At 40.3% G+C, this 15,353-nt stretch overlaps 1 protein-coding gene across 1 annotated transcript in view; it reads left to right on the plus strand.

The window, feature by feature from the left end:
• Nucleotides 1-13,077, plus strand: part of ALKBH3 (alkB, alkylation repair homolog 3 (E. coli)) — a 23,129-nt gene extending 10,052 nt beyond the window's left edge. The window contains exons 7-9 of the mRNA XM_009329737.1: nt 1,002-1,211; nt 10,186-10,284; nt 10,808-13,077. Coding sequence (XP_009328012.1) covers nt 1,002-1,211; nt 10,186-10,284; nt 10,808-10,900 — 402 coding nt within the window. The 3' untranslated portion in view covers nt 10,901-13,077. The remainder of the gene's footprint in view (nt 1-1,001; nt 1,212-10,185; nt 10,285-10,807) is intronic.
• Nucleotides 13,078-15,353: the final 2,276 nt, after the last annotated feature.

The raw sequence follows: 15,353 nt of genomic DNA on the forward strand, positions 1-15,353 counted from the left end.
CTGTGTTCCTCCTTCTGCCAGTGATACACTGGAAGGTTTGGAATCAGGCCTTTATCCTCTCTTGATCTGTGTTTCTGCTTATACAACGGGCAAAAATTCTGGCCTACATTGCTTTGGCTTTCTTTTTTTAAACTTGCATAGTACTTAAAAGTACTCTGACAGATGAAAGTCATGATGTAAGTTTATAACATTAAATAATGATTCACTGGACTGAGTTGTAATGGAATGTGCAGAGCTGCCGTGGGCTATGGGCTCAGCAAGATGTTAGCAAAGGGAAAGATGAAATTCAGGGCCTGTGACACTGGTTTTGTGAACCACTGAAAAGTTACAATGTCGAAGTCAAAAACCCCAAGAGGTGATGAGTTGGGCTCAACAAGCTGTGCTAACAGAGTGGGGACAGAGGGCCACGCTGTGACAGTGTTAGGCCAACTGTTGTCTCTTGTGCTGTGTCAACAGCTGCAGGCAATTGAGAGCATGTCATTTACTCACTGGTTGCAACTTTCTGGATGCTCTATGCCCACCAGCAATGGCCAAGTAACTCAGATGTTATCAGAGTCCTGTGTTAAACTCCTCTAGCTTGGCCAGGAGGTTAAAAAAACAGGTGTGCATGGGAGAAGTTGCCCACTTTTTGTCTTAGTTAAGAACTCGCAATGTTTATCCGTGGTCAGTACAAGCAGATTTTCCTCTGTCTACTTTCTCACCTTTCAGTTAATTGGGGTGGCTGGCTACATTAGTAGGAAAGGCAGACTGGCTTCATAGTTTTAAGAGATGATTCAGTATTGAGCGATAGGTAACATATGCATATTTCACAGAAAGCCCGTTCCTCAGCTTTACTAAAAATACAATCAGAATTGTTCAGAGGCATTTGTTTGATTTCAAGTTTATTGTGACTAAAGTGCAGTATATTTTGTTTCTTAGAGGTTTTCCCCTTGTGTCTTGATGTTATCTGCTGCTGGTCTGCTTTCCTTGTCTTTACCCTGTTCCTGCTGTGCTGATTACAGTGGCATCCTCTGCTGACCATGCTAAAGGAGCGCATTGAAGAGTTCACTGGCTATACCTTCAACTCTCTTCTCTGCAACCTCTACCGAAATGAGAAGGATAGCGTGGACTGGCACAGTGACGATGAACCATCACTGGGAAAAAATCCTGTCATTGCCTCGCTCAGCTTTGGTGCTACCCGGACCTTTGAGATGAGGAAGAAACCCTCTCCTGTGAGTGTTGATGTCACATTGAGAGAGTCCTGTAGTTACTAATATGTTTAGTATTTTCCCTCTGTTTAGAGAACTTAATTACTAAAAACATTTAATAGTAGTTAATGAAAGCACAACTCATAAAGTTCTGTGGAATAAGCATAGGGATCAAGGAATCTGTCGCGTGGAACGTGACATCTTGAAGATGGCGATGGGACCACATTGATGTGCAGCAGTGTAGTGGTGCAGTGAAACCGCAACCTCGGCACTCTTCTGCCCAAATAAGGGCCTTTCCTGTTACTTAAAATGAAATCGGTGATGGTGGAAGGAGACTTTCACTGCGTAAATGAACCAAAGAGTTGATACCATTTTCTTAAACTCAGGCAAACATTGTGTAATGTATAGTGTCTGTGGGATGAAGAGTAGCTCTGGCTGCTCTTGTCAGTAAAAATCATCTTAATAATGTTTGCATTTTGACTTGTGTGTGTTCAGATTGAGGGACAGTGAACAGAGGGAAGGAGCTCATTTCTTTTCCATAAAATGCCAAACTGTTGCATCATACTTCACAGCCTAAACAGCGATCTTTACTTTGATAAGGAGGCATGCGGGAACATCCTTTCAGGAATTAGTTGGTGATTTAATAGTGAATACTCTTTCTAGATAAAATGCTGTGCTTGGGAATGCTGTGTTTACAAGCCAACTTAAAATTTAAATTTTGCAATTCATATTTATCCAAGTAAAGGTATCACACATTCCTGTGTTGAGAATACAGGCCTTATTTTAGGTTATCCTGCTTCACGTGTCTTTTCTGCATGTGTAGTCATTGAGAACTTTGGGAAGAAGTTTGCTGCCAGCTTATGTTGCTATTTATTCTGAGTAAGTAATGCAGAAAGCAAAGGTGATGATTATCAGCCTATTGGAAAACTGTATGCTGACATACTGAAGTCACCTTGGGTCACCTAGTCGTGAACAGCAAAGGTCAGAATTTGAACCAGAAAACAAATAAATAATTTGTATTTTTCACCAGTTCTCTAATTTGTAATTTCTTTGCTGTCTGAAGTGAATTTAATCCTGGTCCCTGAGCATGAGATCACATAACCAGTGCATTATATCAGTGGGCATAGCATGAGTAAGTATCTTTGATGCTGTGATGATAACAAAATGTCAGCTGGAAAGTTCATTCCTCTGGGAAACTGTAAACGGTGCTTGGATTAATTTCTAGAAGTGCATGTGTTCCCCTTCGATGGATCAGAATCAAAGCCACTTAGATTTCAGTATAAACTTTGCAGTTTCCCTCTTAAAAATCAAACCCAGTTCTTAAGCAAGATGTCTTTTCGTTCTGTTTTCTGAAAAGACACCCACTATGAGAAAAGGGGGAAATTCAGTCTGTGCCATTCATAATTGGCTGCCTTCTTTGATCTGTACTGCACAATTTCTTCCCTTTTGCTCCTGAGATGGATGATTTTTCTATAGATGTATCCCTCAAGCTCTCCTAATTTTTTTTCTTCAGTGCCTCTGACCTGATATTTCTGACTAGCTGAGTCTTGTTACGTATGAAGTGTATTCCTTTTGCAAGTGTGACATACCTCTTTCTAAGGTATGATTCCCATGTGCAGAGTGATCTTTGAATAAGTTGCTATTAACTGCATCCTGTGCCTAAGGGAACTCATACTTAATAATTATATGGCACACATTACGTATTCTTTGCACATTCCCAAAGCCTGCAATTTTCTGAGAGCATCTTGCGACACTAGATGCTTTGCCAAGTGGGAGTTACAAGAGGCTCTGATGGAAATTACCACCTTTCAGGCTGTACCACCAAAGAAGTAATTTTCATACTCTATTGTAATGTAGCATTCTCTCTTTCATTAAGAGAAAGTTAAAGTTGATTGTAGGTATTTGAAGTTTGATCATTACTTTGTTCAAAAGCAAGTTACAGGAAGAGGAATGTAGTCTAGGGAAAAGGGATTCAGACTAACAGTCACCACAGGCATTCAGGCTTTTCCTGGTTTGTAATCTGCCAGTATCAGTACATCGGGTTTTCCAGAGTTAGTCTTCACTGAGGAGGCAAAGAGAAAGTAAATCCTTTTCCTCCCAAAATTAAACCTCTTTGAGGGCCAACATTCTAGTATTTCAGATTCTAGAGTTTCAGAGGCCTTCATTTCCCTCTGTTCTTGTAAGTGCTTTTAAGTATTTTGAGATGAAAGATGTAATGAAAATACAAGGTGAGAAATACTATGGTAGAAGCTCACGGTGGATAAATGGTACTGGAAAAAAAAAACTAAAGCGGTTGCCTGTGTGTGATTGTGTACTGGGTACAAAACAGTATATACCACAAGTCACGTAACATCTTGTAGTGCTATTGAAGAATACTAGATCAGAGCCTTCAGAGACTACAGATACTAACATAAACCGAACAAATATTTTCCATCTTATATCTTGAAATGTGGATGAACTTCTTATAGAATGACATCCTATTTCTCTAACTGCAAAGACGACCAGTAATGTTGGTGGGTTGGGGTTTTTTGTGCATGTTTGTGTGAATTTTGACATTTGTCTGGTAGGCATTTGATGGCATTTATATAGGCCATTCTGAAACTGTCACAAAAGGAAATCTTTTTATCCTTTCTCTGCATTTTTCCTTGGCAAAAAATGAAAAAAAAAAAAGTTACGTAGGTGCAAGTGGTATTTTTTTCCCAAAAATTCTTCTAGTGTGAGGGGAGGGAAAGGTTGTTCTCTGTTTTTCTTTTTGGTGAGTACTGTACTGGATGAGTAAGTGTTCATCATATAATAGGAGCTAAAGGAATGTAGAGACATGCATAGTCTATTTGAATCTACATCAACAAGCATTCCTTGTGGATAAGTAGAAATAATTCCTACTCTGATTTCAGCCCAGTGTGTGTAAAAAAGCTACAAATACATTTCAGGAGCAAATTCCCTACTGGAATTAAGGAGACTTTTCATGGAAGTTAACATGATGCCAGAAGCTGTTTTACTTTACCCGCTGGAGTTTTTAAGCATTCTTTCTTCTAAATACTGCTTTTTGTGTTTATTTGGACCAGTTGTGTGGTTGTAGCCAATATTTTGCCTTTGCTTTAAATGGTTTCTAGGGGTATTTGGATGCCTACTTGGTGTAGTTCAAAGTCTACGGTGAAGTGATATGGTTTCTTTTATTTTCTACTTCTAGTTCCAGTAAATTACTTAAACTTTTTCTTGCCTCCTTGTTCCCCCCCCATCGTAGCTCCTGCCTACACTGAAACCAAGAGGCGAATGCTTTGTTTTAGAGCTGTGATTCATACACAATTCACACACAGTCTATTGGTTTAGTCCTCTCATACTTGCCCACATCATACTTGTTACCTCTGCACCACTGTGACCTCCTCCTGTTCTCCACACAGCCTCAAGGTCCCTGTCCCACTCATACATGACTTAATTGTCCTACTCCAGAGGAATTGATTTCACTGTGTTAGATGGGTCTTTCTGATACAGTCTCACTACCATTTTTACTATTGCTTATCACCGCTCAACTCAGTGTGACAATGCCATGTTATCTGATTAGGTCTTTTTGGAAGCTGAGTGTCAAATGTTAGGTCAAGGGTGAAGGGTGATATTTCATGTCCTGCTAAGCTCCTACGTCCCACTGGGAGCTTCTCTGTAGCAGACATCTGGGTGCCATAAGGGCCAGTTGGGTGCAGGTGTCCAACAAACTGCCGTGTGAACTGTGGAAGGAGCTAGCCAGCTGTCAGGTTGCTCTTCTTCCATCTGTAACCAGGGAAACTGATGGGTGCTGGGGAAGGGAGGGAGCTTCACGTGTGTGTTAGATAATAGCAGGATGTTCGTGGTGTTCTCAGAATGAGCCTTCAGATGGGCCTGTCATTCAAATGAAACACTAAAACACAGTCCTTTTCTTCTGTCCTTGAGTAGCTGTTCTAGCAGAAGTTACACATCTCCTAGTACTTTTGAAAACAGCAGAAAAATAACCCTTCATGTCCTAACAGGCCTAATTGAAGACGAACGTGGGAATATATGGAGCACAGTACAAACTGAGGCTTGGATCAGGATGAGGAGGATTGAAATTTAGATTGGCATGAGGGAGACTTGCAGACAGCAGTGGCTGCAGAGGAGGAGGAGGTGTCCACCAGTATTGGCAGGACTTGAGCAGCTATAGACAAGCAGAAGAAGATGCGAGTGCTTTAGAGCTACCTCACTTGCAGTCTGCTAGGTCAGCTGCAGAAAGACTGAGGGAGTTTAAAGATAGTCCTATGTAGGCGGGCAAGTGGATTACATGAGGAAAGGGCAATATGACTGATATTCATTCTTACTGAATCTGTAAAGAAAACAGCTGCAGTGAGGATTTTGTCAGAGGTAGTGAGAATAAACAGGTAAAAATGCAGAAGTATTGATAGATGAGACCGCTTTGTTGGAGGAGGAGGGTGTTTCCACAGCTGGTGGTAGAGGAGTAAACTGGAAAAGAGGGCTACAAGCAAGATGGGAGTCTGAAAAATAAGAGATCAGAAGTTTTGTAAGGATAATTGTCTTGGTAATAGGTAAATAAGTAAAGCAGAAGATTAGGAGCCAGCACTCTCCATGAGGGCTGCTGACTTTAGCCTTTGAAAATAATTTTGCATCATTTGCATGTATAACTGCATTATTATTTATACATTCTTCTACAGGATGTTTCCATTTACTTTTCCTTATAATATAAGATGCTTCCACACTATCCAGAACCCATTTCCTACTACTATCTCAATAAACTTGCCTGAGACTTAAGAAACAAACTTAGGTGATTTATATAGATTTATACTAGATCTTTTGTTTTTCTAACCTTTTTGATTTTGATACCGTTTTAAGAAAAAAACCTCGATGGAGTCCTGGAATACGTACAGATTTTATATTCAGAGCTTGCCATTAACTCATGCTGAGCTTTCCTCACTTATTAACTGTAGTTACTTGAATTAAGGATAAAAACAAAAGTTTTAGCCAGTGTACTTGGACAGTGTAAAGCCTGGATTGTATTAAATGTGCAACTCAAGATTATGAAAATTCTAATATACTAAGATGCATAACAGTTGCTTTACTAGACCTGTTCTTGGAAGCAGCTGGTTTTGTAATACATATATAGAGTTACGAAGTGGCCATATAAAAGTTACCTGATGCATTTCTTTCCGTGTTTGTTACTAGTATTTTAAAAAAGTCTCTTCCTCCTTAGATGCCAAGAATAAATCTCCTTCATAAACTTCTTGACCTGTGAAACTCAACTGAATTTTCTGTATATCTAACATCAGCTCTAGAGATAAAAGTTCTGAAATGAGACTTGGTGGACAGTGTTAGTAACGACATGTAAGACAGTAAAAACTTTTTGTCTAATTTCACTGGCTCTGCAAAACCAGTTGACATGAAAATCTCTTTTTTTAAGTAAAACTAAGCTCAGAGATGTCCCATTTAAAACAGAAAGTAAATGCTGCTTTTACATACTGACTTTTCTAAACCAAAAGGATGTTTTCTCCTAAATCATTTATCTTAGAAGAATTCCTTTTTAATCAAGATTGCCGTGGTTTAACCCTACCCAGCACCACACAGCCACTCGCTCACTCCCCCCTCAGTGGGATGGGGGAGAATCGGGGAAAAAAGGTAAAACTCGTGGGTTGAGATAACCACAATTTAATAGGACAAAAAAGGAAGAAAATAACAATAATAATGATAAAAGAATATACAAAGCAAGCGGTGTACAATGCAATCGCTCACCACGCCTCCTCGCTGATAGGGCAGTATGAGAAGCTGAAAAGTCCTTGACTAGTGTAAGCACTGCTCAGCAACAACTAAAACATCAGTGTGTTACCAACATTATTCTCATCCAAAATCCAAAACACAGCACTGTACCTGCTACTAGGAAGGAAATTAACTCTATCCCAGCTGAAACCAGGACAAAGATGAGCAAGAGATAAAAATAAGTCCTCCACTTGTCAATCCACAAAGTGAAATGATGTAATCCTGTGAAATAGAAAACAGCCATGCAATGGTATTTCTCTGCTTTTCATCAGCAGTCATGTTTATAATACCTATTTTTGAAATTTTCCTCTTGTTTCCTCTGAAGTTTAAGAAAATGTTTTTGGCATTACACCTTGCTTTTAATAGAGCAAGATAAATAAGCTTAATAGAAGCTTAAAAATGTTTTGCATTTTCCTTACAAAGAATATATATTACAGGTGATTGTGAGTGCCTTCAGCACTCCCTGATTCTAGAGGTTTAGTGAGCTTAATTAATCACTGCCACAGCCTTGGGCCCTTAGGCATCCCCAAGAAATGCACAAATCCAGAATTGCCAGCCAGTGCTGCCAGTATTAAATAGCCTTGTTATGTCACACTGCGACTTCTAGTCCCAGACATGAACAGAAAGTGGCAAAGGCGCGAGTATATAGTCAATTATATCAAGTGATGCTTTTTATTATTGGGAATTGATTTGATCCCAACTAAGCTCTTTTGCATTTTAGAGGATTTGCAGTCATCTTTCTATCTGCTTCTTTTTTATACCGCTCCCTCCCCCCGTTGTTCTTTTGAAAATTGGATGGTGTTTTAAGTCCAAGACATAATTTTCCCAGTAGTTGAGACTTTACCTCGTTATTTTGAGCTTTTCAGTGAGCCATGAACTTTAGAAAGACAAACGTGCATCAAGTTGGGCCACTGCAGAATTAAGCTTCAAGGAAGTTAGTTAAGATTTTTGAAAATGTGAGTTTTTGTAAAAGCAGTAAAATGTGTTGGATGGGATCTGTTGGGTCTTTTTAATGGCTCTCAAAAGACTGTGTCTGCCTTTTTATGACCTGGTAATGTTTTCTTCTAACTGTCGGGTCTGTGCAGAGTCCTGTTAGTTTTCCTGAATAACTTAACGTACAGCTGAAGCCTGGAGGTCTTGTAACGTTTGTTTCTGTTTCAGAAATGTTGGACTTTTGTCAGTGTGAGGTAACTATACCTGCGCCTCAAGCTGGGTTAAATCTTACTGTGATAATTCCATTTTCCAAGTCTCAGTTGTCCTGTACAGTTTCTAGCTTCTTTGCAATCTGCCTCTGTTACAAGTGACCTATGTTGTGACCTCTCATATCTTTCCCTCCCCACCCCCCCTCCAAAGATAGTTCTGGAAGATAGTTCATTTTACATGACAAATGTGACAAATGCCACTCTGGTAGTAAGATTTTGTTGAGTCTGGAGTAATTGCTGCCTTCAGCTGGGTCTGAAATAATTGAGCATTGCCTCCTCCTAAACACTCAGCAAGTGTGATTTTAGGAGTCCACCAGCCATTACAAGAAACTAGAAGAGAAGATACTGCCTAACTAATTAAAAAATAAAAAATCTGAAGCATTTGTTTAGCAACTGCCTAAGATGTATGGTCCCTTACAGGAACACCATCATGCTTTAGAAGCTCAGACCTGCCCTAATTATTTTTTTCTCGTCTCTTTGTAGTAATTGTGTATTTCTGGCTTTTCTTTCAAGAACAAATAACTGGTTTGGTGATCTCTCTGGAAAAAAGCCAGTATCTCTGCTTCTAGAGGCAGTGGTACAATAACAAATATGCATTTCGGCTATCTGTTTGCCATATGCAGTATACTCAGAACAAGGTTAACCCCATACTTAGAGAGATGTAGAGACTGAGAACGTGTCATACTCTTTTTTTCAGTGAAGGACGTTTATTATCCGCTTTACACTTTCAAGCTATCTGTGGCTTTCTATAACTTAAAAATAAAAGACCTCTTGAGTCCCCTCCCTTTCAACGCTAATTAAAATATTTCTCTAACTCCCTCTCTCTCTGAAATAATCCTTGTATTTTGCAGGTGATTTCCTATCTGAAACTTCCCTGAATTCCTCATTTCAGAGAGTTGCTTTCCACTCTTTCTAGACAGCTTGCAAAGTTGGCAACGGAGATCTGTAAAAGGCAAAATATACACTGCCATTCTGTATTTGGGGGAAATCCTGGTTTTTCTATTCACATTTCAATGTTAATGAAATAATCAAAGTGCCAGCATTAAGTAGGCAAGATGTTAAATGGAAGTTGTTCAAGATTTGCAGCAATTTTTTCTGCAGCTGTTGAAGGTTAAAATTGGAAAATATTAAAGGAGTACATAGAGCATTATAATACCTGCCCATATGGCATTCTGGAAGATAGTTCGTGTCAGGCATAGTATGATTTCATGAGGAGGTTACTGTCATGATTGACAAGGAGAACTGTGTTGGCATAATAGACTTCCCTGAGCAATTTGACTTAGCGGTGTATTAGTCTGATTTTAAAATTGGATGGGGTAGTGCAAAGCAATAGGGAGTTGCTATTCCCACTGATGTGGCATGTGTGAGACTAATACTGCAGTGTTACTATGTCCAGTTGTTGTATTTGTGCTTTAAAAGAGTTGCACATAATCTGAAGTCTTAACAAAAGTTTGAGAATTATTTGTCTTCTAGTTTAGCAGTCTGTTTTGCTTAATGATGATAAAGTTTACGACAACTTGTTTTACAAGGTACTATAGGAAAAGGAGATTTTTTTGGATAGGAAAAGTTCTTCATCTAGCAGATAATATTATACCAACATGTAATGTCCAAAACAAGACAAATTGATAGAAGGAAGATGCGTATTTTTGATGAAGTGGTTAACCGTTGGAATCAGCATGGCTATTGCAGAATATCTCCACACAGAACTGTTTATTTCAAGAGTGGATGTTTCCAAAAGGTTCGCAGCCTTGCACCAGAATTTTGCACTAGATGCAGGAACTGGTTGTTGAACTTTACCTGTGTTGTACAGGCAGTGAGACGCAATGGCTTCTTTCATCCTTAGAATGCTCGGCTCCTGAACTCTTTATGAAATACGGTGACAGAGAGGTTTAGTTAGACTTCTTGATCTTGTGAGAGCTTTCTTTCCTCCTTTGCCCTCCCAGCTTTTTGAACTCTGCTTTTGAGGACTGGTTTTCTACCAAATGCACATGCCCGCTTCTTCAGTGTCTAATGTTTCTTTTTAGGAAGAGAATGGAGACTATACTTACGTAGAAAGACTAAGAATCCCACTTGATCACGGGACTCTGCTGGTGATGGAAGGAGCTACCCAGGAGGATTGGCAGGTAAGAACCCCGTGACACGGTTTGTGTGCTTTACTTGCAATGCAGTTTTCTAAAAATGCACGAGGCACGCCCATAAAGGTATGGGACATTCTGCTTCCAGTGATGCAGTTGTTTCCCAGCACATTAATATTGCTTTCTGCCTCAGAATTTCAAAGCACCCACAGAAACAATGGCTTTTCTTTCAACTGCTAAGTGATGTAATAGGGATCAGCTCAGATGTTCCAGCATTAAAGTTCAGCAATGAAGGTTGTAGCCTGCAGCTGAAAGAGGAAAATCAATTTAGGAACTTGGAATATAAAAAAGCTGCAACTTAATTTAACAAGGCTACAGTGATCTACAAAGACCTTTTGTTTTCAGTGGCCCTGAGCAGTCAGAACATGAACTTTTTGCCTTACCTAAATGTTTAGAAATGTTAATAAAAGCCATCACAGGAAATGAAGTTTTTTTACATTGTTTGATTACCTGTATTTTAAGCTCATGCTTTTTTTTTTTCTTTCTCTTTTTTTCCTAATGCCACTTACAGCATCGAGTGCCTAAGGAATATCATTCTAGAGATGCACGGATAAACTTGACCTTTAGGATCATTTATCCAGAACCTGATGGAGTTTGGAAGTGAAGAAGCACTTTGGGCATTGTTGGATATAAACCCACAGCAGATCCAGAGCCTCAGATTGCTACAGATTTAAAGGAGGCCTTACAGGAACAGAGTTCTGTGAAATATCTGATGGGGAAAAGAATCGATGTTATGAAGATCTTTGACAATCAGAAGCTGCCTGTGTTATGTGGACAGTGCTGGTTTTTTTTCAGAAATGATGTGCTATTAGATGATACGAAATCACAGTTTGTTAAAAAAACAATGATCATTCTTAAAAGAACACAAAGCACATGAAAGATCTGAGAGGTACCGACTGGAGCAGAAAGATTCATAGAGTAAATACTCTATGCCTTGTAACACGTTACCATTGTTAGGCAAGCTAGCGTCCCTCTTCGGTGCAAGAATAAGTTGGTGTTTAGAAAATGTCTATCTTTTCTCAGCCAGCATTTGCTGTAGTTTAAAATTCTTATTTGATGAGAGCAGTCAAGTTATTAATACTCAATTATGCCTATGTTTTAATGTTATTGATGACGTAAAGGGCAGACTGTTGAGCCATTTCTATCCCTGTGCTCTGAAATTGGGCAGAATAATTTTCTTTGTATATCAAACAACTCTAGAAGCAGCTTCTCTACCTAAAGCACCATACAGATTTTGAAATAGCTTATTCTTCTAAAGTGAATGAATGTTATTAGAAAACTTACTTTGTTATCTAATAATGTCTTCACTTTCCTCCCAGTTTGTATAGAAGTACGTTTTTGGAGTATGTTTAATGTTAATTCCTTGCATTTGAATCTAAGATCTGGGCTCTGTGACGTATCCCCTAAGAATTAGTGTTGAAGGAGGCAGACACTTACTTTCACGTTTACTTTCTTCGGGTAACTGGAGCTTTGTGCACATCCCTGTATGTGTGCCCAGGTTTGGCAGTCCTGACAGAGAGTGGTTTTCCTTAACCAAGAGGCAGTGCTAATTTCTCCAGGTATTCTCACAAGGCAACACTTTAGCCTTTATCAGTTCATACAAGCTACATTTATTTGCACTGTGTTAAGAGCAGTCATGCTGCAATAGAGAGCAGGCAATGGGGGCTAGAGGGAAACTTTTAAATCCCCAAACCTCAGCCTATGGAAGTTGCAACTCATTTGAATTCAATGAAGCTGTGACACGCAGCTGATGGTAGGGCCCTGGAGACTGGTACTCTTGCGGAAGAACAGTTTTTCACTTATTTTCTTGGTTTCAATTTATAGTGTTAGCAAATTGTGGTTTAGTTTCTTTACTTCCTTTGATCTGGGAGAAGACCAAGATTTCCTCCCCAACAGTAAAATGATTTATAAGAGAAATGCTGCATTCCACAGAGCGCTTTCGGGGCAATACCCTTTTGTTTGCTGGTGTCTACTATGTTTTGCGCTCTCTCATGTGTCGACTGTGCTGCTGCTTGTATCCAAATCTGGTGGACAGTGGAGAAGAAGGCACATGGCATCATTCCTCCCCCTGTCCTGCGTGCCCTGGCTGCAAGGGGAACAGCTGGCGTAGAGGTCAAGTTTCTTTGTCAGCCGGGAACTTGTGGGTCCTTCCTTCCTCCCCCCACCTCCTCCCAAAAAAGTCACCTAGCCAGGTGGCAGTAGATTGCAACCTCCTGCCTGCCGGGACAGCAGGAAATGGCTTAGAGCAGAGGAGATTCCAGCCCACATCTCCTCAGGAGAGCTTTCTGCAGGGACATTTTTCCTGTAGGTAGAAATTTGTTCCTGAATGCTGCAAGCAGTCTTAACAGTTCTCAAAACTGATGTGCGCAGAAGTGAGATTTAGGAAGTCTTGAGCCTGGTGTTCTCGTGGCACCTAAAGATTTTTCAATAGAGACCAAGGCAACTTGAAAATTCTTTAATGCTAGTATTCAGCTGTTTCTGCTGTTGGAGTCAAGTGCAGAGGGTAACATACTTAGAATGGTAAATACATGGTTAGGTTCCATTCTTTAACTTAAAGATAGCTGGAGGAACCTGTCCCCTAGTTACATGGATTTGAAAACAGTATTTCTAAAAATGCTACCCAAAAGATTTACTTTCCAGTTATAAGGCTTTTTTCCTTCCCAGGACTGTTTTGACACTACAATATTCCCAGCCAACAGCTTTTTGAAAAAAGGTTTAAACTCGGAATTCATGATATTAATTTAAAGTAAAATACATTGTTTATCTGAAAACAAAGGTTTATATGTGCACAAAGGATTCGGCAGGGGTGTGGGGGTTGCCTGGGGGTGTTGTTTTTGCTGTTATCACCAGACTCACCAGTCTAAGCATGGAGTAGTCCATCCATATGAGGTAGCGGAGCAGATGCTAAGAGCTGCTTTGCCTACCGAGCACTTCTGAATTTTATTTTCCATATTCCCTGTGTCTCCCAAACTGCCTCTCGTAGCCTTTTCCTTTCCTCCTCTCGCTCCCATTGTCATTTGTTCGTATTTATCTCTAGTTACCTCTCGTATGCTCCCTGCTGCAGGTGTGACGATTTTTTTAAATGTAGAAGATAGAAACTGTGGGTTTACGTTTTTCCTGTTTCTTAATTCTGAAATGTTATTTTTCAGCAGAGTATGTGTGTCTCTTCCAAGAAAAGCTGAAAAACTGCATTCGTCAAAACTGTTCATTGTCTGTGGCTTTCAAACAGATGGAGTCTACTAGTTATCCCAGTTAAGATTCCCTTTTCCAAAATAGCCATCACTTTTTCTGAAATATAATGGCCCTCAGGCCTGATGATAAGGGGCAGGTGAATGACAGCTGTCTTTGGTAAGGAGGGATGGAGCTGTTCTGAAAAAAGGGCGACTGGTTCTATCAGCAATATATAACCATTCATTTATTTAACACCTATATAAACAATAACATTATTAATTAACATACTGGTGTCAGGAATTGCTCTGTCTCCATGCTACTTGCAATAATAATTTAACCACAGAATACTTGAATATTCAAGCACAAACTCTTGATGAGGTTAGAGTATATCTGATCGAGTACTATGCTGTTGGGCCACACCGGGTTGATCTGAGCACATGCCATTTAAAATCAATAGTAAAGTTCCATCATTTCTCTGCTGTATTTTTTTTTTTTTAAGGAAAAAAACCCTCTTTAGGATTTTCAATTTTGATTAGCTTTAAAGCCGTAGATAATTTCGTTCCTCCTGTGTCAGATTAATTCTAGCTATATATTTTCCACTTGTCATGACTGATGGGCTTAGTATAGCTACATACAGTAATTTATAGCTACAATAGTAATGTAGACAGAGATGGGATGCCAGGAAGGGGTTAAGAAACCAGAATTTTCATACCATAGTATTGGCAAAGTACAGAAGACTGTTCTCCTGGGGTTTGGGATAAAAAAGGTATGATGGGTGCTGCGAATCCATGCCTCCTTCTCAAGTGCTGCTACTATTGACTTAGCTAAAAAGCATTTAACACTCACTTTGCCTTTTCTGGTCATAAACCTTTTCAGAGTGGATATGAAATCTGCCTCACTAGGTTTTGTTTTCAAAGTGCTTCTTTTCCATCCTTGAGGTTTCCATAGCAACCTGGGCCATTTGTTTAAATTGGAGCTCACTGGCCTGTCCTCCCTGCACCTAACTTCTGCTGAGATCTTGCAAGTATCATCTCTTCTTGGCATGCCTGAGGGTGACTTGTAAGGGCTATACAGGGGCTCAGCAGCGGTTGGCTGTAAGAATGCTGACCCTTCCCAGAGGGCCTTTTGCTCAGCAAGAGGACAGATGTGTGCTTTCTCCCCGTTGCCCTATTTGATTTACCTCATTATTCTTCTGTGTAATGTTCAGTATGGCTTTGTGGAGTTATTACAAGCTCCCTTGAAGAACAGGTTAGCTGGCAGGTCTTGGCAGCTCACACTGGGAAGGCACGTCTCGGGAGAGCTAGGAGGCCTTGTTTTAAGGAAAGAAAGTGGGGACCATATTAAAGAACCAGAATAAGGAGCAAGGAGGTCTACCGCACAGCCTCCATCATTTGGTTTAGGTTCCCCAATGTTCTGATCACTCATGAGGTTTTGCTGGCTGAGCAAGGCTTAGAGCAGAGTCTTCACATCACAGGGGATCATCCAGACAAGACGGTGCTCACTGGATCCAGAATGATGCTCAACCAAAAGTTGTTTCTGCCTATAGCTGTGTGTGCAGCTGCTTTGCTGTTCACATGAGGGTGTTGTTTACTCTCTCTCTAGTCCCATGGTGGAGACACCACATAGACCCACACTGAAGAGTGGGTTGACATTACAGCTGATCTCTGAGTTACCTGCCAGTAACTCTGCCAGTCCTCTGCCCCTGGGCATGTGTTTCCAGCAATGCCCTTGCACCAGGGCAGGCTGCCATGCAGCCCTGCAGTGGCTGACCATGGGAGGTAAGCTGGCCAAGCACGATCCCTTAAAGCAGAAAAGAGCAGAAAATAGGCCACTTGGCAGAAGCCACAGGCTAGAAAGAACCCCAGCATTGTGTGGGACGGGGGAGT

This window comes from Pygoscelis adeliae, unplaced genomic scaffold (genome assembly GCF_000699105.1).
Source record: "Pygoscelis adeliae isolate BGI_AS28 unplaced genomic scaffold, ASM69910v1 Scaffold117, whole genome shotgun sequence".
NCBI lineage: Eukaryota > Metazoa > Chordata > Aves > Sphenisciformes > Spheniscidae > Pygoscelis > Pygoscelis adeliae.